The 26,807-nt window shown below is 37.6% G+C and overlaps 1 protein-coding gene across 1 annotated transcript in view; it reads right to left on the reverse strand.

The window, feature by feature from the left end:
- klhl32 (kelch-like family member 32) overlaps positions 1-26,807 on the reverse strand; it is a 380,777-nt gene that overhangs the window by 131,629 nt on the left and 222,341 nt on the right. The window contains exon 6 of the mRNA XM_039747603.1: positions 22,970-23,185. Coding sequence (XP_039603537.1) covers positions 22,970-23,185 — 216 coding nt within the window. The remainder of the gene's footprint in view (positions 1-22,969; positions 23,186-26,807) is intronic.

The raw sequence follows: 26,807 nt of genomic DNA on the forward strand, positions 1-26,807 counted from the left end.
TGGATCAGTGAGGTACCACTATGCTACTGCATTAAATGCTCACAAGCAAACTTGCAAAAAATGAACAAACAATTCACAGAACCTCACTGGTTTTATTATATAAACACAGAATCCACACCTTCAAAGAAAGCAGTTAGGATTTTGATATCCATTTGCACAACTAGTAACATGAACCTCGTAGTATGCACTAACAGCACTAAGGTATAAGCAATGCACTGTAGAGGCTGAATGATAATGTGATGTTTTAAAAAACGGCTGAATGCATGAATTAAGTGGGCTGCCACTTTGAGTGCATTGATCAGATGTATGGTGGGAGACCTGACTGCTATTTAGAAATTATTTTATATACTTTCTAAGAATTTAAATATAGCCATTCTGAATGAAAAACAAAGGGTGTCATTGTCACACACTTTTCATTTGAAACCGCTCGAAGAGAAGTTTTGGCACTTACGTGGGCTCTGTTCACCATAAATTCTGAGATGGCACTCAATTTCAAATGATTTAAAGAAAACGATTAGCTGACATATTGTTTCACATGGTTACAAAAATCATTTGTGTTTCTCTTTCTGCATATTGTAACATGTAAGACAGTACAATTTGTGTACAAAAGCTCATATTCTTTATTGTTTTAACACAGTGTTGATTCCTGACCTGTGTGTATGTGTATGTGTGTGTGTGTGTGGGTGTGCATCTAGAACTTGTGTACTCTCCCCATGTCCACATGATTTCCCCCTAGTTCTAAGGCAAATAGTCTTGTCTTTGCATGCATTTTTAAGCAAGCAATGTACCCAGTATATTAAGTGATCCTGTTCATTATCCTGTGCACACAACAAATAATCTTGCAAGTAGAAATAAGAGCGTCATATGGTGAAAAGGCACTATGGTATTCCATTGGCATCGGTTGGCTTAGGATGAGGTACCATCTCTGCCTTATGCATATCGGCTGAGGCAAAGGGGAGTCTAATTTTTCCCTCCTTAGTGATTTATTCAACAAGCAATGAACACTGTAAAACTACCACAATTCAAGTTAAACAGAATCAGGTGTATGCATCCATTGGGTGGATGGAAAATATTACTGCTTTTTGCTTTCCCCCACTATAACCTATCGTCTATGGGGGTGGAGTAAAAGTTTTAGATTCGTCAAAAATTTCGATCACCGGTTGTCGACATTTTAGGGTCCCCTGATAACAAAAACATCAATATCTCGATAATGGGTGTGTGCTTGTCTGTGTGTCACATTTTCTTGAGGATGGCCTAGATTTCAAATAGCTGGACAGAAAACTACCAAACACGAAACTCATGCCTGCCTTGAAATGATGATGCGTTGATTAGTTTTTGAGCAAAATCATTCAAGAGAAAGAGGCGCTCTAGGGGAACCATCAAATATCGTAATTCTGTTGTTAATTATACACAGGTCTATAAAATTTTATTTTTTTACTTTTGTTGAATTGGTTCTAGTTTTTGAGATAATGGACAACCATGAAAATAATGCATTCCCCCCAATGCGACTTGTGTGTGATAACAAACGCAATAGCTTTTGGTCTGTCTTTTGACTCTTTAACAGTTTCTTAGGTAATGAAATGTCCCATATAATGATTTTGTAATTCAATTTGTAGGCCTACAATGCTATAAAAGTGATTTTTTGAGGCCCGAATTCAACTGTGAATTTGCAGAGGAAAGAAGTTGGCTACAGTATAACTTTGTCAATCCAGTCTTGGTTTATACTTAAAAAGTTCTGTCTTAATAAGTATATAAATACAGTAATCCCTCCTCAATCACGGGGGTTGCATTCCAGAACCCCCCGCGATAGATGAAAATCTAGAAACCATATGTTTGTATAGTTATTTTTATATATTTTAAGCCCTTATAAACTTTCCCACACTGTTAACATTATTAGAGCCCTCTAGACATGAAATAACACCCTTTAGTCAAAAGTTTAAACTGTGCTCCATGCCTAGACAGAGATGACAGTTCTTTCTCACAATTAAAAGAATGCAAATATATCTTTTCTTCAAAGGAGTGTCTGCATCAGGAGCAGAAAATTTAAGAGAGAGAGAGCGAGCGATCACAAAGAAAAGCAAAGAATCAAAAAATCAATACGTGTGCTTTTAAGTTTGCCTGAAGCACCGCAATAAAGCGGCATTTTTCAGAGGATCATCAGTATCTTCTAAGCAAACAGCCTCTGTGTAAACAGCACCTCTGCTCACATCTCCTCCGTCAGGCGCAGAGAACGTCAGAGAGTGAGAGAGAGAGAGAGCGCGAGATTAAAGCAAACAATCAAAAAATCAATACGTATGCTTTTAAGTTTGCATGAAGCACCGCAATAAAGCGGCATTTTTTAGAGGAGCATCAGTATCTTTTAAGCAAACAGCCTCTGTGCAAACAGCACCTCTGCTCACATCTCCTCCATCAGGCGCGGAGAATGTCAGAGTGGGTGAGAGAGTGGCAGAGACAAGCAAACAATCAAGCACCGAGCGGGAAGCATATCTTATAGCATTGAGGAGTTTTAGTTAATATGTAATACATGCTCTGATTGGGTAGCTTCTAAGCCATCCGCCAATAGCGTCCCTTGTATGAAATCAACTGGGCAAACAAACTGAGGAAGCATGTACCATAAATTAAAAGACCCACTGTCCGCAGAAATCCGCAAACCAGCGAAAAATCCGTGATATATATTTAGATATGCTTACATTTAAAATCTGCGATGGAGTGAAGCCGCGAAAGTCGAAGCGCGATATAAAGAGGGATTACTGTACATGTAAAAATTATGACTTCATCAAGAAGAGCCTGCATCAACAATCCTGATGTATTCTGCTACATCTGTGGAGAGTACAAGGTTGAAAAACAAAGAAGAAATATCACAGACAGTGCATCGAGTATACCTGGTTTATTTTGGAGTATAGCTTGGAGAATGGGCTGCACATATGGTTTGCAAAACGTGTGGAGCACCTATGACAGTGGACAAAAGGTGAAAGAAACAGTTTAAACTTTGGTGTGCCAATGGTATGGAGAGAACCGAAAAACCACCATGACAATTGTTATTTTTGTGTTGTAAAGATTAAAGGCTTTAATCATTACAAGAAAGCTCGGTGGGATTATCCTGATTTGGAATCAGCAAGATGACCTATTCCACATGGCAATGACGTTCCCATACCAATGTTTACCAGACTACCAAACCAGCCACTGTTAGACTCTGAAGAGAGGCAGGGATTGGAGTGTATGACAGGTAGTAGCAGTGGAAGTGAATTTGAGGGAAGCTCTTTGACGCCTCAACCATTAAGACAAAAAAAACTCAATGACCTGATTCGAGACTTACATCTGTCCAAGTAAGCATCTGAACTTTTAGCGTTCAGACTTAATGAATGAAATCTTATAAAGGCGGAAGTTAAAATTACAGCATATCGGACAAGAGAAGAGAGGCTTCTCCCATATTTCAACCAAGAGGAAGAACTTGTATACTGCAATGATATCCCAGGAATTGTACTTCAAATGGGACTAACAGAATATCGACCAGAAGACTGGCGGCTTTTTATAGACAGCTCCATTAGAAGCTTGAAATGTGTTCTCTTGCACAATGGTAACCGTTATGTGGCTCTTCCCATTGCTCACTCAACAAAACTTAAAGAAGAATATGAAAATGTAAAAATCATAAAAATTATCATGAACATCAGTGGTTGATTTGTGTTGATCTGAAGATGGTAAACTTCTTGCTTGGAGAGCAATCTGGATACACAAGATACCCATGCTTCATGTGCCTTTGGGATAGCAGGGCAAAGCAAGATAATTGGACAAAAGTATCATGGCCTACAAGGGAAGAAATGATTGTTGGCGCTGCGAATATCATCAACAAGCCACAGGTGGACAAGAACAAAATCATTCTCCCACCGCTTCATATTAAGCTAGGATTGATGAAGCAATTTGTTAGGGCTTTGGACAAAATGGGTAATTGCTTCAAGTACACTTGTAGATCATTCCCTGGACTGAGCATGGAAAAACTAAAAGCTGGAATCTTTGATGGTCCTCAGATTCATAAACTCATGAACGATTCCAATTTTACCAAATGCATGAATGACACTGAGGCTTCGGCCTGAAAGAGTTTTGTCTCTGTTGTGAAGAACTTCTTGGGTAATCACAGAGCAGACAAGAAGAAGAATTGGTACAAGATATGCTTGCTAATTTCAGAAATTTGGGAGTTAATATGAGCATAAAGATGTACTCCACAGCCATTTAAACAGATTTCCAGATAACCTTGGAGACTTCAGCGAGGAACAAGGCGAGAGGTTCCACCAGGATATGAAGGTAATGGAGGACAGATATCAAGGCAGATGGGACATACACATGATGGCAGACTACTGTTGGTGTCTCCAACGTGATTGTCCTGATGACACACATAAAAGAAAATTGCATAACCAGCATTTTTTGAAGCATTGACATTAATAACAATTAATAACTAATTAATATTATGTTAATTAATCAAATCATACATAACTTTTTTCCTGTCACTGTTAGATATTTTTAATTTCTTTTTTGATGATGTTAGACCGTTTTCTTACTAGTTGTAACTAAAATAAAAATATTCTTGCAATTCTGAATGCTTTTCAAACGTGTTGTGTTAATTAATTAATTAACTATTAAATATTTCAGAAACTACAGCCAATCTGGCAAAACCAAAGTCATATGCTTAATTAGCACCATAAACTTAATACAAAACCGTTCAGACATCGTTGGCACCAAAATCACTGTATACCATTGTTATGAATTCTTCTCATCAATTGCTATTGAAATGACGTATTTTATGATCAGAAACATCACCATCAGAGCGGTAAATCATTGCTGAAATGTTATACAATAGTTTGGGTAACTTGGTTCCTATGGCACAAAGCCTACTGATGCTCACATACTAATTTTTACATTTTGTCTAGTAGAATTTCAGTAAACATTAACATTTTCATTGTCGTTTTTTTACACTCTTTCATAAAACTTGCAGCTCAGTGTGTGAATAAGTGTCACACACGTGTGTTTCAGAGACAACTTGAGGGCTTATATGATGGTAATTCCACCCATATTGAGGGTTGGTGCTGTTGCTTAATGCTCTCCTCCATTCTCCCTGACAGATCAGACAACCAGCAGCATCAGTGACATCACTTCATCAAGGTCACAGTTCCCTGGCCACACCCATTCTGGTCTGGCTGTTTCTTAAGGGGTTCCACTGCCATTTTGAGTTAGGTTACATCTTGACTCTGGCCTTTGTATTTTTTTCCAACAATTATATGGAGTTTGTCTATATGGTGCCCCAACTCTTTATCTTGTACCAGTGTTTTGTTTTATAATTTGCACACATCTGCTTGCTTTTGCAAATCTCTGGTTCTCCATTAAAGAAAAATGAATGCAAAAAGTTAAAGGAATTGTGAACATATTCCTTGAAACTGTCTGCTATCCACTCACATGCGTGCAATTCCATCACCTATTGGTCAAATAGTAGAGCCTTCTGTCCAATAGTAGATGGCGCCTCTTTCTTTTATTCAGTGTTGTCTCTGTTCTAACTCAGGGGTCCGTGTCGTACGCACAAGCCTCATTCTCTATGTTGCACTAATGATACCTTTTATTAATCAAACTGTGCAATATCAGGAAAGGTAATAAAAATGAAAATTAAAATATGTATACATACATAAATAAAATAAATAAACCATAAAAGCTTTTATTAATCAAAAATGAACTACAGTTGAAATGCTTTGTTTTTTTTTTTTTTTTTATTTATTAATTTTATTACAATCAATACATAGCAATCAAGTTTTACAAAAAAAAAAGAATTATGCTAAGAACAGATCGATCCCCACCCTTGAGAGAGAGAGCAAGCCAAGCGGTGTAAAATTTAAGGCTTTTAAAAATACCTAAATCAACAAATTCTCTGTGCTTTATAAAATCATTTCAAAATATTACTGATTAGATCCTGCCATGTTTTGAAAAAGTCTGCACAGATCCTCTAACTGAGTATTTGATTTTTCCAATTTTAAATAATATAACACATCAGTTTCCCACTGACTTAAAGAGGAGAGTTTGGGTTCTTCCAGTTTATCAGAATAAGTCTGCGTGCCAACAGTGTAGTGAATGCAATCACAGTTTGTTTGTCTTTCTCCACTTTAAGACCCTCTGGAAGAACCCCAAACACAGCTGTTAATGGGTTAGGAGGGATTGTGAGTCCAAGACTGTCTGAGAGGTAATTAAAAATTTTTGTCCAGAATAATGTTAATTTGGAGCAGGCCCAGAACATGTGACCTAGTGAGGCTGGGGCTTGGTTGCAACGTCGCAGGTTGGATCATGCCCTGGAAACATTTTGAGAGTTTTAGTCGAGACAGATGTGCTCGATATATAATTTTGAGTTGTATAATTGTATGCTTTGCATATGGAGCTTGAGTGAATTCTCTGCATTGCTACTTTCCACTCCTTTTCTGATATATTAATTGAGAGGTCATTTTCCCAGTGTCCTCTTGGATCTTTGAAAGGAAGGGATTGTAAAAGGATTTTATATATTGTAGAGATGGAGTCTAACTCCTTGAAATTGAGCAATAATTTTTCCAGCGTGGATGAGGGTGCAAGATGAGGAAAATCTGGAAGGTTCTGTTTAACAAAGTTCCTGATTTGAAGATAGTGAAAGAAATTTGTAGCTGGAATGTTAAATTTGGAATGTAATTGTTCATAGGATGCAAAGGCGTTGTCTATATAAAGATCTCTAAGCAAGTTAATTCCAAATTTTTCCAGATATTAAAACTGCATATGTTTGTGAGGGTTGAAAGAGGTGGTTCTTTTGCAGGGTGCCACAGAAAGAAGCTTCTCCGTCTTAAAATGCTTTCTACATTGGTTCCAGATTCTAAGTGAGTGGAGCACAATTGGGTTATTAGTGTATTGCCGATAGCGTGTGTTTATTGGAGCACAAAGCAAGGAATACAAAGAAGTACTGCAGGATTTTACTTCTATTGCGGTCCATGCCTGTGTATGTTCTTCTATTTGTGTCCAGGTTCTTATCGACTGTATATTTGCGCCCAGTAATAAAACTGGAAGTTAGGTAGAGCCATGCCGCCTTCTGCCTTTTGTCTTTGTAGGGTCGCTCTTTTGATGCGTGGATGTTTAGAATTCCAAATAAATGAGGTTATTGTTGAATCTAATTGCTTAAAGAACGATTTATTAATGTATATTGGTATGTTTTGAAATAAAAAGGAGCTTAGGAAGAATATTCATCTTAACAGTGTTAATTCTTCCAGCTAGTGTGAGATGAAGGGTTGACCATCTATGCAAGTCTTGTTTAATTTTTTCCATACAGACGACGAAATTTTTTGATAAAGAGCTTTATGTTTACTTGTGATGTTTACCCCGAGGTATTTAAACTGTTCTGCAATGATAAAAGGAAGGGTGTCTAATCTAATATTATATGCTTGCGAATTCACGGAAAGAGTACACTTTTATTCAGATTAATTCTGAGACCAGAGAGCTTTTGAAATTCTGTGAGTGCTGCTAAGACTGCAGGCACAGAATTTTCTGGGTCCGATATATACAGTACCATGTCATCTGCATATAATGAGATTTTCTGTTCCAGTCCTTCTCTGCTAATCCCCTTTATCTGATCAGTATTTCGACAATGTATTGCCAGTGGTTCAATGGCAATTGCAAACAGCAGTGGTGACAAAGGGCATCCTTGTCTTGTGCCACGTTCTAGTTTAAAGTAGTCTGAGCAAATGTTATTGATGCAAACTGAAGCTTCTGGGTTAGTATACAGTAATTTAATCCATGCACAAATGTTGGGCCAAACCCAAACTTCTCCAAAATAGTAAAAGGTATTTCCATTCAATCATGTCGAATGCTGTTCTGCATCCAATGATAATAATATTTCTGGGGTGTTTGATTTAGTTGGTGAGTATATTACATTAAACAGGCGTCGAAGATTTGAAGATAAGTGTCGGCCCCTAATAAATCCAGTTTGGTCTTGTGATATTATTGAGGGGAGCACTTTCTCCATCCTTCTAGCTATGATTTTAGAGAGTATTTTAACGTCGTTATTCAGAAGTGAAATTGGTCTGTATGATGCACATTGTAATAAGTCCTTATTTTGTTTTGGAAAGACAGTGATTAGTGCTTGGCGAAAGGTTTGTGGAAGAGATTGGTTATCTCTGGCTTCTGTAAATGTTGCTAATAGGAGAGGAGCTAGCTGAGCGGAGAATTTCTTGTAAAACTCTGCAGGGTAGCCATCAGGGCCTGCTGCTTTTCCACCTTGGAGTGACTTTATAGCATCCAGTAATTCTGATAATGACAGAGGTTTATCGAGCTCCTCCACACTAATAGCGTCAATTTGTGGTATCTGTAATTTATCCAGAAATGCATTAGATTGTATATTGTCTTCTTTAAACTCAGTAGTATATAGGGATTTATAGTAGTCTCTAAAAGTGCACATTATATTTTTGTGTTCGATGATTTTATCTCCATTAGTGTTAGTAATTACGAGATTGCGTTGCACTTCTTGCTTGTGAATTTGTTGCGCTAAAAGCTTATTAGCTTTCTCTCCATGTTCATAATAATGATGTCTGGATTTGTAAATTAGTTGTTCGGTTTCTTTAGTTGTCAAGAGGTTTAATTCTGAATGTAGAGCCTGCCTCCTCTTATGTAGAGTCTCGCTTGGTAGTCTGGCATGTTCTTCATCTATTTTAGTAATTTCGCTTTTTATCTCTGCTACTTTCTTCGCTTCGGATTTATTTCTGTGGGAAAGATATGAGATAATCTGTCCTCTTAAGAAGGCCTTAAGAGTTTCCCAGAGTGTTCCTGCAGAGATCTCAGGGGATGTATTTGTCTCTAGAAAGAATTCAATTTGTTTGGATATAAATTCAGTACAATTCTCGTCAGCTAATAGAAGCGGATTGAGACGCCATCTGCTGGGGTGAGTGTATGGGGCTTAGTAATTTCAGCTCCAAGATCATCGGAGCATGGTCTGAAATAACAATAGCATCGTATTTACAAGATTTAATCTTAGGCAAGAAGTTATTATCTATAAAGAAGTAATCAATCCTTGAGTAGCAATGATGTACTGGTGAGTAGAAAGAATATGTTCTTGAATTTGGGTTTAAAAACCTCCAGGGATCTGATAAGTTGTGATCAGTTATAAACTTTGTAATTATCTTTGCGGTGTTAGTTGCGTTCCCCTGTGGAGGAAGTCTTATCTAAAAGTGGATTTAGAACACAATTAAAGTCCCCAGCCATTATAAGTTTATGAGTGTTCAGATTGGGAATGGATGCAAATAAATTTTGTATAAATTCCTTATCATCAACATTAGGTGCATAAACATTTATCAAAATCATTTTACAGTTAGATAAGTCTCCCATGACCATCACATATCTCCCTTCAGGATCCAATACTACATCTGATGCTACAAATGGTACTGTTCTATGTATGAGAATTCCCACCCCTCTAGTTTTCTTTGTAAAACTAGAATGGAACATTTGGCCAGTCCAGTCTTTTGCAGCGGAACTGATCCTTACTTAGTAAGTGGGTTTCCTGTAAAAATACTATTTTAGCATTTAGACCTGTTAGGTGAGAAAGTACTTTCTTTCTCTTTAATTCGTGATTCAGGCCTTTAACATTCCAGCTTACGAAGTTAACTGTCCCATCATGGAGACACTGATTCTGAGTTTTTGGTGTCATATTATAGTCTTAACTGGAAGTGAAATAGTTTAGGTCTTAATTTCCTATTCCCCCAAGAGTTGTTGCCATGCAGCTTATTATTACGTTGATAGTTATAATTATAAAGATTGAGATGATAGATTAGATATAGATCAAGCCTGCTCTCTTTCTCTTCCCCTTAACCCCCACCCTCCCTTTTTGCCTCCCCAGGTGAGGCTAAAACCCACTTCATGCAGTCCCAGTCCTCTGACATACCCAGAGACAGAGCACGTCCAAAGCACATCAAGCCCCCATGCAGTGGCGCTTTAAGGTTAAAAGATAGAGATATCTGTTACCAATATAGTCTTTAAAAGAGGAAAAAGAAAAAAAAAAGAAAAGAATTTTGCACTTAATATACATATATATATATACATATACACATATACATATATATATATATACATACATACATACATATAATCTTCATCAATTTTAGTGCATTAAGATGATATCCCCAGATAATAAACCCAGGTGATGGTGTTAAAGATGTGTCCAAAACAAGCATAACAAGTCTTAATGCAGTAATAGCAATAACAGCAAACCAAGGGTATGATATTGAACAGTCTCATTTAGGGTACACATGAAATAATTAGAAAAGAAAAAAAAAAAAAAAAGAGGAGGAAAACGTAATTAAGCACAATAAAACACAAACATTTAGCGCCCTAGTAATACTAAGTAATGATAAGTAATAAGTAAGTAATAATAATATAAGAATATGAGAATATATGCTGATAAAAAACCCGTATTTTAGAAACAAATAGATCAGACAGTAGATTATTAATCCTAGCTTTATCATTTACCGCCATGACTCACAATTATGTATCAGAATAGTCCGGGATCAGCTTTCTTAACTCATTTTCTGCCTCCTCCTTGCTAGCGAAAACATAGAAATGCCCTGCCATTCCACTTTCAGTTTTGCGGATACAGGAGGCCGTATTTGACATTGGCTTGCCGTAGCCGCTGTTTAATATTATAGAAATGCTTTGTTATCCCAAAAGGAAGGCCTACAGTATAGAAGAGCCAAAATCTCCCTTTCAGGATCTGCTGCTATTTTGCCAGTTTAGTCAGGCTTTATACTCCCATAAGGTTTCCCTTTAAAGTGAAAATAGCAGCATCCTTCTCGGAAGCAATAACAGCAGCCAACTGCACTCTTCCCTCCATCTCTCACACTCTTTTTTTCTCTGTCTCCTAATTCAAATTTTCTCTCACACCGTTTTTTCAATAACAAATTTCTTTTCATTCTCTAAGCAATATGCTTTCCTCATTTAAAATGTGAGAATAAGCAGCTAAAATGGAAAACTAAATGTATGCTACATGAAACAGAAAATCCTAAGTAAATTTCAAATAATCATTGGTAACATTTATAAGTGAGCATCACCTAGCATTCCTGTATCACACACATTAGTGCACTCACTGAATATTCATATAAGCATTTTTATGGAAATATACAGATTCCAAGCTATATCAAACACTACAACTGATCTAGTCCTCATATATCTCTTATTCAAAATTAAAATGAAATTGGAAATAGTTTTTTTCCCTTATACCACATACATTGTTATTATTAAATCATTTATGACAAAATTAAATTAAAAATAATGCATTGAGTGTTAATCTTACATCCTTGTTTCTAGTTTTTGCTATTATATATTATGTATATATATTATATAAAAAGGCTGGAAAGGATTTTAGTCAGATAAAGCAGATGAAAGATAAGCACGGTATGGTCCTAATTGTGCATGATAGGATCAAGAATAGAAGAAAGGGGTACTTTGAAAAATTGTTGAATAAAGAAAATCCAAGGGTAGTATTTGGGGATGGAGTCCTAAATGAGAGTTAGTACCAAGAATAGAGTAAGCACTAAAAAGAATGAAAAATGGAAAGTGAACAGAACCAGATGAAATACCAGCAGAAGTGTGGGAGAATTTAGGAGAACAGGAAATACATGTGTTATGGGATCTAATGCACAAGATCTAAGAATAGGAGACAATACCAGAGGAGTGGAAGAATTATACCCATTTAAAAGGAGATATTCAGGATTATGGAAACTACAGAGGGATAAAGCTGATGTCACACACAATGAACATTTGGGAAAGGGTCGTAGATAGAAGGTGTAGAGAAGAGACCACCTTAGGGGAGGATCAGTTTGGTTTTATACCAGAGAGAGGAACAATGAATGTAGACTTTAAATTGAGACAGCTCATAGAAAAGCTTTGAGAAAAACAGAAAGGTTTGCATTTGGTATTTATCGATTTGTAGAAGCGTATGATATGGTGCCACATCAAGAGTTCTGGAGGTGCATGAGAGACAAAGGAGTGTCAGAGAAGTAATAATAATAATACAATACATATTATGGGAAAAAGGGGTCCATTCATCGGATTGGCTGGCCGAACAACGTTTCAGCCGTGGAATGGCCAAATGGGGAGGCAGCTTGATGGATGAGGTCTCCAGGACTCTAAAAATATCCAAATCTTATTATGTGATATCATCTACTGTTAAATTCTGCTCTGTGCTTCTAAAATTTTTATTATGATGCTGTATTAAGGATTTGTTCTGTTCTGTGTATTGCATTGTATTGACCCCCTTCTTTTGACACCCACTGCACGCCCAACCTACCTGGAAAGGGGTCTCTCTTTGAACTGCCTTTCCCAAGGTTTCTTCCATTTTTCCCTACAAGGTTTTTTTTTGGGAGTTTTTCCTTGTCTTCTCAGAGAGTCAAGACTGGGGGGCTGTCACGAGGCAGGGCCTGTTAAAGCCCATTGCGGCACTTCCTATGTGATTTTGGGCTATACAAAAATAAGCTGTATTGTATTGTATTGTATTATTTATATAGCATCTTTCCCATATGTGCAGATTATCCAGGATATGTGAGGGAGTGAGGACTAAGAGCAGTGTTGGGGTAACAGACAAGGTTCCAGTTAGAGTAGGTCTGCACTAAGGATCTTCTTTAAGTCTTGATCTCTTTAATTTGGTTATGGATGTGTTGTGTCATGGAATAAAAGAACATAACTCCTGATGCATGCTTTTTGATGTTGACATTGTGTTGTGTAGCACTGGAAAAGAAGAAGTTGGAAGAATGGAGAATGGCTTTGGAAGATACTGTAGAGGATAGAGGATAAACAGGAAGAGGATAGAATATATGAGGTTTAATGATCAAGATTCAGAAGTTAGCCTGAAGGGAGAGCTGCTGAAAAGAGTGAGTAAATTTAAATATCTAGGATCAGTGGTAGCCCAATATGGAAAATTATATGTAGAGATAACTCACAGAACAATTGTAAAAAGGTATCAGGAGTATTGTGCGATCAAAGAATTAAGAAGAAGGTCAAAGATAAGGTTTCTAAGACAGCGATAAGATCAGCAATGATATGTGGAGCTGAGACATGGCCAGTAAAGGGAGTGCAGGAGATGAAGTTAGATGTGTCAGAAATGAGAATATCAAGATTGATGTGTGGAGTTACAAAAAAAGGAAAGAAAAAGAAATGAGACAATCAGAGGTACAACAAAAGTAGGGGAGATATCTGAGAAAGTACAGGAAAGTAGGCTCAAGTGGTATGGATGTGATGAGGAGCGACAATGAATTTGTGGACAAAAGACTGATGAGAAAGGAAGTACAGGGGAAGAGAAAGTGGTGGAGGATGGATAAAATAAAAGAAGACTTGAAGGAAAAGGACTTGACTGACTCAGATGTGCAGGAACTAGCTGTTTGGAGAAGGTTGATCAAGTATATCAACCTCACACAGAAATGGTAAAAGATGAAGAGGAAGAAGGAGACATCCACACATACCTACTGTTAGATTGCTGTAGATATTTTAATTAGGATTAGTAACTGTGCTTAGAAATGGAATGGTATAAAATCCATTCATCCTCACTTTAAAAGGTCTAAGTTACATGCAACATGTGCCAAACCAGCATGCAAATTATAAAAATGACCAAAGCAATGAACATTTAAAATTAGATAGATAGATAGACAGACAGACAGACAGACAGACAGACAGACAGACAGATAGATAGATAGATAGATAGATAGATAGATAGATAGATAGATAGATAGATAGATAGATAGATAGATAGATAGATAGACTCCAAAGACATGGTGCATTATTGATTGTGAATGAAAGTATCTTAAGTGAAATTGTATGGTGTTTTATTCAGGTCTAGCTCTTGCCTTGTGTCCAAAACCAACAAGATAGACCCTGGCATACTGCAATGGATAAAACAGCTAGACAGCTAAGACAGTAAGATACATTATGGTAACTTAGAAGGAATCACACTAGCTAATTGTCAGTTTTGTGGCTGGGAAACCTTTGTTAATGGGTAATTATTCCCAATAAATACTTAATCAGCAAATCATTTAAAAAAATGATTAAATATTTACTTACAAATATGCAACATGGGTCAGTTTTTGAGCTAATATTTAACAAATGTAAGGTTATTTGTCTGCTTTAGTCCAGTTATTTGTATTTGTTTCATCCAAAAATGTTTTTATCATAGGACAACATTTTGTAGTTTGAACCAACTAACACAATGGTAGGTTCACTTGTACCAAGCATTGTGGCAAAACAGGTAAAACACTTAAATTAAGTAAATGATTTTAAAATAGCAATGATTTGCTGAAAGAAGATATGGAAGCTCAGGAACACAGACAGTGAGTTCCTGCAGGACTGTAATTGAAATGTTACTAGTATTTTATTCTTGTTTACATGCGCATCTACTGTAAGTAAACATTTAGGTGTCACAATACCGTCTGATTCATTGGATTTGATGTGGCAAAGCTCATAAAAATAAAACATCAATGCAAGTATAGAAAAAAAAATCAGGAAACAAATCAAAAAACCTAATTTAGTACAAATACCTTTGGACATGTTCAGTAGAACAGTCTATAAGACCTCTGCAGTCAAGATATTAGGTTAATGTAATTCAGGTCTTGACTGACCCAAGCCATTTTACAGATAGAAACAGCGTAAATGGAGGATGGGAGGAGTGTGATAGACTGGATGAAACTTTAATAGTGTTATATTTCAGTCTGAACAAGTAGATTGAATCCACAGTGGGGAGGTGATGACTAATGATTTTGTAAGAAATACAAAAACACTGTCTAATGGCTTCCTGTCCTCTGCAGAAATATCAAAGGTCACAGTAATGGACCTGTAGAAAATTGTCTGTTCTTATTAGCACTCAAACAGGTTGTGGTGCGCTTTCCTGACCTAATAGACGTATTCTCCACTGTGATACCACTGCAACCTGGTCATTATATATAATGGTAAAAATGTCAAAAAATAGTTGTAGAAGCAAATGGTCGAACATGGGAGGAGTTTGGAGAGGTTGTGGAGAAAGACAATCAGATGGTCTTAAGACTGTTTTGACACACTGTTAGATGTCTCAAAAGGGGAAGGTATAACCTTGCCCTGACTGTTAAGCAGAAAGGGAGAGCTGCTGATCTCTCCTGGGGAAATTGTTGAGTGGTGGAAAGAACACTTTGAGGAACTACTCAACCTGGTGGACATACCCTCCCTTTCAGGAGGTAATGCTGGACATGTCCTTTGAAAGGCATCCCATCACTGTTGTTGCTGATAAGGGTGCTGGGGTGGGTGAAATCCAACAAGAGATGTTGAAAGCTTTGGGCATTGCTGGGGTAGCATGGTTAATGCATCTATTCAATGTCAGAATTACAGACTGGTGACCAGAGGGTGTGTCCCAACTACAGAGGGGTCACATTACTCGGTCTGCCAGTTATAAACCTATGCCAGGGTGCCGGAGGGAAGATTCCACTCTTGTTTGTGGTTCTCATGGACAGGATATTAAGGCACAGCCGAGGATGTGAGGGTGTCAAGTTGGGCTGGCTAGGGATAGCATTGCTGATTTATGCAAATGATGTTGTCTTCCATGCTTCATTTGACTGTGACCTTCAGCACACAAGTTAGTGATTTGCTGCCGTGTATGAAGCAGATCAGATGATGATCAGTATCATTAGGTCTGAGGTCATGGTTCTCTTGTGGAAAATAGTGGATTGCACTCTCCAGGTTAGGTGAAAAAATCTGCCATTATTGAAGCAGTTCAAGTATCTTTGGATCTTGTTTATGAGTGATTGAAGAAGGAAATGTGAGATTGGAGTACTGTACTGATATGTGGTGGTGAAGCAGGAACTGTGTCTAAAGACAAAACGCTCAGTTTACTGGTAGATCAACATCACCAACCTCATCTATGGTCATGAGCTGTGTGTAATGACCAAAAAAATGAGATTGAAAGTAACAGCTGCAGAAATTAGGTCTATTTGCAGAGCAGCTGGGCTGACACTCTGTGATAGGATGAGAAGCTCAGCAATTTTGGAGAGTAGAATAGAGATGCTGTTACTCCAGATCAAGGTGGTTGAAGTGGTTTGGACATGTTGTAAGGATGCTCCCTGGGAGGCACCTTATGGGAGTTGCTATGGACATGACACAATGAACAAAGACCCTGAGGCCGACCCAGGACACACTACATGGATTATATTACTTGGCTGACTTGGAAACACCAGGGAATTGCCCAGGATAAGCAGAGGTTTGTAGTTGGGGACAGGGAATTCTGGGCTGACCTGCTTGACCTGTTGCCACCATGACCCTGACCAAGAGAAATAGCTTTAAATGATTAGATCATGATTTTTTTCCACACCCAATTGCTTCACTATCCTTACATTTAAACCCAGAGTAATTACTAAGACACCATTTGACTAGTTCTGTCACCTCATTCTTGCATTCAGGCTTATCATAATTTGTGATGAGACAAACCTGAATGAGTCCAAAGCAAATCTGACCATTCTCACTGAGTTTACATGTAAAATGCAGCCATAAAGGAGTAGTGACAAGAGGGGCACCTGTACTCAGAGAGAGGGACTTAGAGACGTCCTTCAGATTCACCATCTGCTTCATGTCACTTAGGAAATTCAACTGCCAAAAAATACAAACACTGATTGAAACCCCTGCCCATCAATTTAAAAGGCCTGAGAGGCATAATTGGCTTACAGTGAGAGATGGAGTCAATAAAAGGTAATTGTTGATTATCCATGCATTACATGAACCCACTTAACTCAATTCTAGGGACATAGTTTAATCTTTGAAACCACGTTGTCACGCATAACAAAAAAGTTTATAAACAAGCCTATTTACTATGGAAGGCAATATATAAAACATGATAACCCTGTAGATCCCTCTATGCACTTCATGCACTTAATCCAAATCAATTGTATCTGGAGGCCAGTGCCTATCCCAGCAGCACTGAGTGCAAAGCAGGCACTGACCCTGGAAGAAGAAGACTAGTCCATAGTCGGGTACACTCTTCATGCAAATACCCACACACTGTCGCTGCCGACCAAGCATGTCTTTAGAACCACAGAACTCAGAGAAAATAGGTAGAATGTCCTCACAGATGATGACTCAGATAAGGCTTCATACATCTGTTTTAGTTTTTAAAATAATCAAATACATGAAAAACGCTTAAAGCAGACAGATCAAGCTTAAACAGCAGTATTATCAATAAAAATGATGGATGGTAAAATAAAATATCTCATTCCACACTGTGCCCAAAGTTCAATTTTCTCACCTCATTTGTTTCTGAACAGTTTAACAACAATGTTATTCTTTATTTTGCAATAAGCTCATAATGATTCCAGGGAAACTGCAGAGCAAATGCATGATCAAAGATAAGACCATATTGCTTTATTCTATCTTCTTTTCACTTTGTCAGACATTCACTGCTTAATACCACAATGAGCCAGTAACAGGTATTGGCATATTTTGCACCTGACAGATCACAAGTGACCCCACACAATAAGCCTGTAAATGGCATCTCTTGCATGGCAGCAGAAGGCGTTAAACCTTTGAAGAGAACGTATTGACCTGAAAGGACCAGTCGATAAGTAATTAGTAACGAACAAGACTCAGATGGCTATCTTTACAGGTAGTGAGAACTTAACAGCTTCACTATGGCCAGCCGCCATTCACAGCAATCTAGGTATTCCAGTGAGGGCGCATCCTCAGAAAAAGACACTTTTAGCAATAATTTCAAACTCCTGCCCAGTCAATTAGGGACATGAACTTCACAGTGAGCAACAGCCGACTCCCGCACGCAATGATCTTTAAATAGACATTAAACCAGCCAAATTGCTTGCTAGCTAGAGGATTGAGAGGTCATGGCTTTAATTTCCATGAGGCTGCACCACAGTCTGGACTTTAAAAGTACACAAAGGGCAGTGGGAGATGTGATCCCCCCACGCCTGCCCATCATCTCTCTCTCCATGTAAATGTTTACAAATAAAAAGCGAAAATCCATTTCTCCCATCCTAAAAATACAGCAGATACAGAAATAAAAGTGAAATGTTAAAATTAGCTTTTGCTGGCACTGTTTCTGATTTTTTTTTTTTAGCTGTTCCTAATTTTCTACTGCATTGACAGCAAAATGTGAAAGGTCATTTCTTTTTCTTTTGCCTCTTTTCAGTTTGCTCTAAATTTGAATATCATTATGCAAAACCTTCCATTCCCAAGTGTTGGCCAGCCTGTGCTCTGAAAAGAGGCAGCCACACCAATCAGGGCAAAAGGCTGACTGCCATTTTTAAAATTAAACTGCTTGTTTTCTGCTATCCTACACTTACTTGCATCACATGTCCTCATTTTTTCAGAGGTCCTAAACATTATATTTGTTGCCACCCCCTTGTTACATCTGCCTGTCACCTCACCGAAGCAAGCTCTACCATTCAGCTTGGCCATACAGTAAAAGAATATGACCACCAGTTTTTATTCTCAGTCTAAGCCTGGAGAGGGCATGAGTCCTTATGAACAGGGTCAAGATATTCAGGCATCAGTGTGCTGAAGTGCCGCAGCCGTCTTTGTTCCTCCGCTTGTTTCATATGCTAATAGGATCAGACTCAACAGGGAACAGGGATCTGTGAAAAATAGCACTGTAAATTCGTCTTCTAAAGCATGATCCCAAGGCAAAGATCAAATAAACATTTGGGGTATATTATGTATGCGTCACCCCAGAATATCTCAGCTGTGGAAACATAAACATTAAGACTATGAGGATCCGACTAGAATGAAACGAGGCAGATGATATTTTACAGGTGCTGAAGGAAATCTGGCAAAATGAGAATTTATATGGCTATTTACTTTTTTGTTTCCTCTCACTGTTGCTGGTGCCTGATAATGAATCAGAATAATTAGGCTGTAAAATTTAGTTTCACGTTTAGAAAACATTCCAGTTTTTTCCATGACAAAACATTATTTCATTTACTATGAAATGATAATTAAATGAAGCAACCAGAAGTCAAAAGGAAAAAACGATATACCTATTCAGCTTGCTGTTATAAAACAATGCGGTAAGCGGCCACGTGCTTGGTAACAAGCTCTGAAGGCTGACTGCTCCTGGTGTACAACTGTAGTAAATTATTGTCAATGTCCACTCTCACAAAATGAGAGGGAAAACAAACGACTCCTGTCTCTTTCTTTTGCAGTCTGTAAAGGGCCTTTGTAGTTGTTTATCTGAATTCGCAGAGATATAAATAAAGTCAACCATGGCTGCTGCCACATTCTCTTCGTAAGGCCTGGTTTAGTTGCCAGTTTGGGATTTTTTTTTGTAAAGTCTGAATGGCAGCTCTCTTTGATCTAATAATTGAACAAAATGTCTGTTGGATCCATTTTTTTGTCTTTCACCAATTAATTTTGCTCTACCAGTGTTTGAACCAAGTCTACTTAAAATGACAATGTTACAAGAGCAGGAGTCTAGCCAAATTGAATACCACAAAATATCATTAATATTAAATGAAAATGAAACAAACAAGATTGAAAAAAAAAATCCTGCTATTCATAGTGTGGCTTTGTAGTGAAGTTATTGGCAGTGGCACCTCACAGCTCCAAAGTCCCAAGTCTGAAGCCTTGTCTTGGTGGATTTCTCTCAATTAAACAGTTGACTTTTACCCAGCAACTCTAAACTGGCCCAGTGTGAGTGTCTCCTGCCAATATATTCAGTAGTTCTCCAAAACCCAGAAATGGATAAATGGGTTAGAAAATTGGAGGGATAGATATTTGTATATGGGTTTAAAGTGTTCATTTTGATCAAACATTCATTTAAAGCATCCATCCATCCTTTTGAAACTGTTTCATCCATTACAAGGTTGAGATAAGCCAAAGCATATTCTAGCAGCACTGAAAGCAGAGCAGAAAACCAACCCTGGTCTGGGTGTTAGAAGGCAGAATGACAACCAAACTCAAACTCTCTTAAACTCAGTTCAATACCATTTAACCTAACATGCACATTTTTAAAATGTGGAATAATAATCTGGAGTACTGGATAGAAATCCATGAGGATATAAGTAGAATCTGACAATCCCACAAACGACTGTGAGCTAGAACTGAAACTAAGGTCCTTGGAGCTGTAAGGAAGTAGCACTGACCAACGAGCCACATGATGCCTCTACCTTTACCTTCATTTGCCAGTGACTGAAGTGAGTTTGTGCAGACCACTAAATGAATATGAAGTGCAACAGAAAGAGTTAGAATCAAATAATTGTTAGTAGTACTAATAGCACTAGTTGTACTAGCAATAGAAATATTTCATCTACAGAGCACAGTAAAGTTCTTGCTAGCATGCCTGACCATTGCGCAACATTTTGCCACACTCCAGCACCATGATAAAGTGAAAATATGAAATATAAACAGACAAAATAAAAGATAATATATATTCTCAGTCTAATCTTATTCTGATTTAGGTTTGTTTGGGAGACCAGCTTATACTGGTATCACTGCGCAAAAGGCAACAAACAACCAGGGTGTCAGGACCCATAATTTTTATTATATCAAAGCTGTGTAAGCCTGTGCTCTAAAAAGCCTGGGGTCCTAAAAACTATTGAAATAGTCAGAAAAAAAACTGAAATGTAGAGATGTCAGGTAATTGAAATGAACTACTCTGGGTGTCTCTCTCCTAGGAGGTTTCGTTTTAACGACATGCTCGTATTACTTGTGCATTAGTGGCTATACGACTTTGTCTTTCTTTGGAGGTTTCGTTTTGCCAACATGCTAGCCTTGCTTGTGTATTAATGGCTAAGCGAGTTTCTGTTTCCTCAGAGGTGGAGCCCTTACCCCGACTCCAGCTCTCACTTCCGGGCTGGACAGACAGACACACACACTTTCACACGTAGATGTTTATATTGTAAGATATTAGCATATACAGTGGATTCAGAACATACTCATACCCCTTGACTTTCTGTAAGACATTTCATGTGAAATGGATAAATTTGCCATTTTAATCCATCAAATCACACTCGATAACCCATAATGACAAAAGTGAAAACATTTTTTCAGAAACGTTTGTAAATTTATTAAAAATTAAATCTCTTATTTCTCTAAGTGCTTAGACCCCTTGCTGTACCACTCCAAAAGGTGGCCAGGTGCACCCTGTTTGCTTTAATTATCCTGGAGATGTACCGAGAACTTGACTGGAGACCACCTGTGGCAAACTGAGTTGACTGGACACTGTTTAGAAAGGCATACACCTGTGTATATAAGATCCCACAATTCACACTGTCACGTGTCATAAAAAAACAAGCAACCATGAAAGCCAAAGAACTCTCTGTAGGCCTTCGTGATCATTACATAGATCAGTGCCAGGGTATAATACTATTTCAGAAGCACTGAGTGTTCCCAGGAACTTTAATAAGTGTAAAATGGAAGACGTTTAGAATTACCAGAACTCTTCCTAGAGTTGGCAGTCTGGCCAAACTGATTTACAGCTAGAGGAGAGTATAACAAGCAGACCTTAACCGTGTAGACAGCACAGGCAACCTGAGTCTTCCAGAAATATACAAATAACTGATATAGCATTTGTCTGCATACAATATAAGCACACGCCTGTAATGAAACTATTTATATTTTCATTAACTGAAGTACAGGAAGGTTCAGCCACTTGCTTTAGGTTATAAAGTGAATTATAACAGGAAAACTGGCAACCTGAAGTGACAGACCCAGATAGACCCAGTGCTGGTGCTTGGTTATTTTGCACCATATGGCAAATTTATTAGTGCGCCAACCAACTGTTTGGTAGCTAACCTGTGTGGCTGGGTTTTTTACTACCCTCTATAATCTGTGCCCTAGGCGAATGCCTAATTTGCCTTAATGGTGGTGCCAGACCTGGACAGACCCTATAGGGTTCATCTGGGTAGGCCGGTTTCTCCCAGTCCCATCAGAATTCCTTCCTGTATTTCATAGAACTTTGAAGTTACACGTCAGAAATCATACAACATGTTTATGTAAAGTGAAAAGCAGACATCTTGAATTTCATTTATTGTTTCCCAAGTCCAAGCAATGAACCTGATTTTTCCAGGTTCACTCTCATAAGCAAAAGCAGCTTACCCTGGCACAAATCAAAAATTAATATTGTCAGTTCATTGCTGAGCATAATAGCATATAACCTCATTCATGTTATTGGGGAGTCGGGGATCAGCCTAACAGCCATGCCTTTTAGATGGAAGTGCCCATAAAAAAGCCATTGATATTCAGAGAACAATCAAACTTCACATCAACACTAACAACCCCGGGTTTCAGCCACAGCACCCCAGAGCTATGAGGCAATATTGATAACCAGGGTGCCACCATGCTGCCCCATTTTATACCCCTAAAGCAAGTGTTTCTGTTTTGCTTTTAGGAAATATAACAAAACTTATTTCTATAGCAAATGTTCATATACAGAATGTGGAAGAAAGTGATTTACTAGAATGGAATTCATAACACGAATTCCACATAAAATAAGAGATAAAAAAGTACATCTACCACATCTGCCGCAGTAATACAATGTTGCTGGAAACAGTTGAATGAGTTGAAACTTATTTATGATGCAGTTACAAATGAAGTACCAAGTGACACACATGTAAAAATATATCAGTATCTAAATTCCAAGGTACCCCTCTGACACCAGTATAAAAATATCTCAATACCTCATGGGTCTTCTCACATTTTCCTCCAGATCTGTGATTACTAACACAAAAAAGACTTTACTGCTCTTTGAAGATTTAACACGACACTCAGAATAAAATGTATCATTTCTTATTTTATAATATTACTTCTTATATTATTCTTACATTCTCATTTCCAGTCATTCTGGACACATAACAAGTACACTAACTCAGCACAGTCACACAGTAAATAGAATGTGAACATCTAATACCTAGTGAGACCAAGGAAATGTTCAAAACAGATCAATTGCAGTTGCCTGTAAAAACAGACTGACTGAAGGTAAAGCTCCTACCTGCCATATCTGTTCCTCACTGAGTGATGTTAGATGATCGCTCTTCAGAACTTCTCTCAAAAGTCGGTACGGGAGTATGAGGACCTCTTCTTCATGGTTGCTCAGAAGTTCCGACAAGTGCTTTACAAGAAAGCTCACAACTGCCTCCTCCAGCAAGGTTAAGTTGAAGAGATCTGCAAGCTTGTACAAGTCCAGGTAGTTGAAGCTGTTTAACTCCTGCAACAGTACAAAGAAACTGTGGGACCTTTGAGAAAACATTTATGTGTCAATCTGTCTAACCTTATTTTAAAGGGGTGTCTTCCACATTAAACGTTTTGTAAAGTGTTTTTACGAACAACAGAGAGCAGGAAAGATATAGATATGACAGCACCGCTTAGCTGTTTGTTTTTCTGTATCCAGTCAGCTACAACACGACCCAAAAGAGAACGATGACCCCAACTTTGTCTCCATCTCTTTCAGCCTGCACCACATAAAGCCAGCCTCAAATACAACACAGCATTTGTCATCAAATGCCCACTGAAGAAGGTGCAAAGGTTTTACCTGACTCTGAAGTTCAGTTTAAGTTCTTTTGAGAAATTGAAATAAATGGGATTACCACTGGTACCAACCACTTTTATGTTGCTTTGGTGTCGTCCTCTACAACATAACAACTGAACATAATATAAAACAAATTCAAGACAAAAATGTGAAGAGGTCTGTGGTCCATGTTGACTCTGACATCATGTGGCAGATTTCTTTTATCTGATGAGACAGGAAGAGGCAGAGTTTTATGTGGGGCAGAAGTGACATAACTGGTTTCCTTCTGTTGTTCTCTTCTGTGCCACACTCATCATCTTCCCCTTATGTAGCCTCAAATCAGTCCTCTTAAAACACTCACCAAGCATGTTGAGAGTTTCAGAGTTGATGATAAACCTTTATAAGAAAATCTGAGACCACTATCCTGGGCTAGAAACTTTTAAATCATAAAAAATATTTTCTAATTTATCCATGTTAGTGTAAAGCAGGGGTGGGCAAAGTCATTCTTGGAGGGCTGCAGTGGCTGCAGGTTTTTGTTCCAACCCAATTGCTTAATAAGAAGCATTTTTTGCTCAAGTAACACTTCTACTTCACTTTAGTTGTCTCGCTCGCTAAGATTTTGAACCCTTATTGCTTATTTTAGTCTTAAATAGCTGTATTCTTGGTTCTTAATTGTTCCTAATTAGCAATTAGCAACAAGCTTTCCTCCATTTAGCTTGTTACCATTTATACCTGTATGTATTTATCGTGCACTATTGGGTTTATTTAAATGATTGGAAGGAAAATGAAGAGAAAAAAAGTGAAGGACTGAGAATTACTCATCCATTTTAGCCTTCAAATCATTTGGATGATATCCTTAGAAAGGGGAAGAAAATCTAGGATATGAGAATTACCTGACACAGCAGAGTTAAAGCACTAGCAAGCCATGAAATTAAATTATTGGCAAGAATTACTTGCTAATTAAGCAACTGGGTTGAAACAAAAACCTGCAGCCACTGCGGCCCTCCAGGACTGACTTTGCCCACCCGTGGTATAGAATGAGCCTTAGTTTTTTAGAGCATCTATGGCCAGGATTCCTCTAAGCTCTCCAATAAATATGAAACTGTGCAAAGTAGATTATTATCCTTTAATACTGAAGAGTCTACGTGTTTCTAATGCTCCTCAAAAGCGACTGTTTGTTTGCAGCACATGCACAGTCAAATGCAAAAAACATTTTTGTACATGGACAACTTTCCAGAGCATGCTGACAAAAACACTTGGGACAAATGTGCACCAACAAATGTGTGTGAAGACAAGTGAGTGCAGGAAAAATGAGTGCAGAAACAAATGCATGCACCCAGCGGGTTGTTCTTACTCACTTAAACAGTCTTTGTGGAGAAAAGAGCAGGAATCTCATTTGATGGACACTTATAAAAATGTTCCCCACATGTTAAAATGTTATTAACTTGAGGTATTATGAAATATTGTGACATGCCTGATGCTTTCCCTCCAGAATGAAGATGCAACTAGCTTAACAGCCGCCTGGCAAAGTTAATACTGACATTTGAACAGGAGTTGCTTTTAAACTTTTTTTGAGGAATTGTGCATAATGTGGCATTATACAGGTAACCTTTAATTAAAATGGCTTAGTGGTATCTTTATATTTGTGTCTAGTGTTTCACCTTGCGTTACAAGTTTTGTTTTTCTAGTAGCAAAATCACAATTCACCAGAGGCTTACAGATAATAATTTTAATTATATTTACACTTGTACTGTCTGTGTAAACATAAACTACAGAACCTTGGTGCTCTTGACATGTTGTATTTTGTGTTATTATATTTAACATAACCTTCTGAGCATGATTTGTGGTGCCAGAAAAGTGGTGCACTTTGTGTGTTGGTTAGGCATGTGAATAAGTTCATTGTATTCAGTAGATGTGACAATAAATGTGAACACATTGCATTATATTTCTAATCAAATGGAATCTTTGGTCAGCTGATACTAAGTTCACAATACCAATAAATACTCTACATTACATGATAAAAATAAAAGAAATGAATGTAAAATACACATCATGAGATATCTAAGCTATGAGGAAAGAGAGGGAAGTGCCACAAAACACTAAATTTTAATTAGAATTATTAGAATTATTACCAAGGGGGTTTGGGACATGGCACAAAACTTAAAACTAAGAATGTTTTAATGGACAGGCATACCTTTTTATCTTTTTAATTACTGAGATGGAAAAAGCAACCCACCAGCCTTGTGCTCATTTCTCCTCCACACATTTGTCACTATGTGCTTTTGTTATTCCATCCCCTTCCAGACAAGTGTGGCAGTCCACAGTGACGTCAAATGATGTCATTTTATTGTGATTCACAAAAATATCGATTATCCCTAGGAACTAATTGCAAATGTAAATGTCCTTTCATCAGCCAAAAACAGCATGGCATCACGTTAGTCGCAAATTCTCCTAACCCATATTTGGTAACCAGCAATTGGGTGGCCTGTCCTGCTTGACATGTCACCAACACCTGAAAAGTGGAGTGAAAGTAGAGCAGTATGTTGTGAAGGTGTAAGTACATCATGATTGTGGGGTAGAAGCAATTCATTTAAAATAACTCTTCTGTTATTCTTCATTTTCTTTTTGCTGTGTACAAATAAAGAGCACTTGGAAAGCAAGGACACTATCGAGATGCTTAACTTCTAGCTTTTTTTTCAGTCAAGTTCTTTATTAGGACTGTCTCTGCATGGCTAGCATAACGAAAGTATACATTTGTGTCCTCATTCATTAATATGTCTAACCAGAAATAATCAGCAGGGCTTATTGATTTTTAAGATATTTAATGCATGGCTTATTTCAAAAGAATTGAAGGAAAAAAGTTAAGGAAGGATAATCCCTTCTATTGCGAACCACATACATTTTTAATTCTTCCTAAGTGCCAACTAAACCCTGTATGGTACATCTGCCTTACATAATACAGAATCATGACACAAAAAATGACATATATAAAATTGAAGTGTACAGTATATATAAAAAAACCATTAAAATGTTATTTTAAATAATAAGTCATACCGTATGTCAAACTTACTGTATCTCTATAATTATAATGGAACCTACAAGTCAATACAATAGAGAAAAAGCATTTGATATTTTTGCTTTTTTTTAAATGAATAAGATCTTCAATTATAAAATTTACTTTTATTTAGGATGCAATTAGAAGAATTCACCAAATATTGAAGCAAAACTCCTGTCAGGCAATACGGTTTGCTAATAAAGACTGCCACACTTATACGTTAATCATTCAGAGGCCAGCCTTCCATTTTCCGGCAAGACACCCTTT

This window comes from Polypterus senegalus, chromosome 3 (assembly GCF_016835505.1).
Source record: "Polypterus senegalus isolate Bchr_013 chromosome 3, ASM1683550v1, whole genome shotgun sequence".
NCBI lineage: Eukaryota > Metazoa > Chordata > Cladistia > Polypteriformes > Polypteridae > Polypterus > Polypterus senegalus.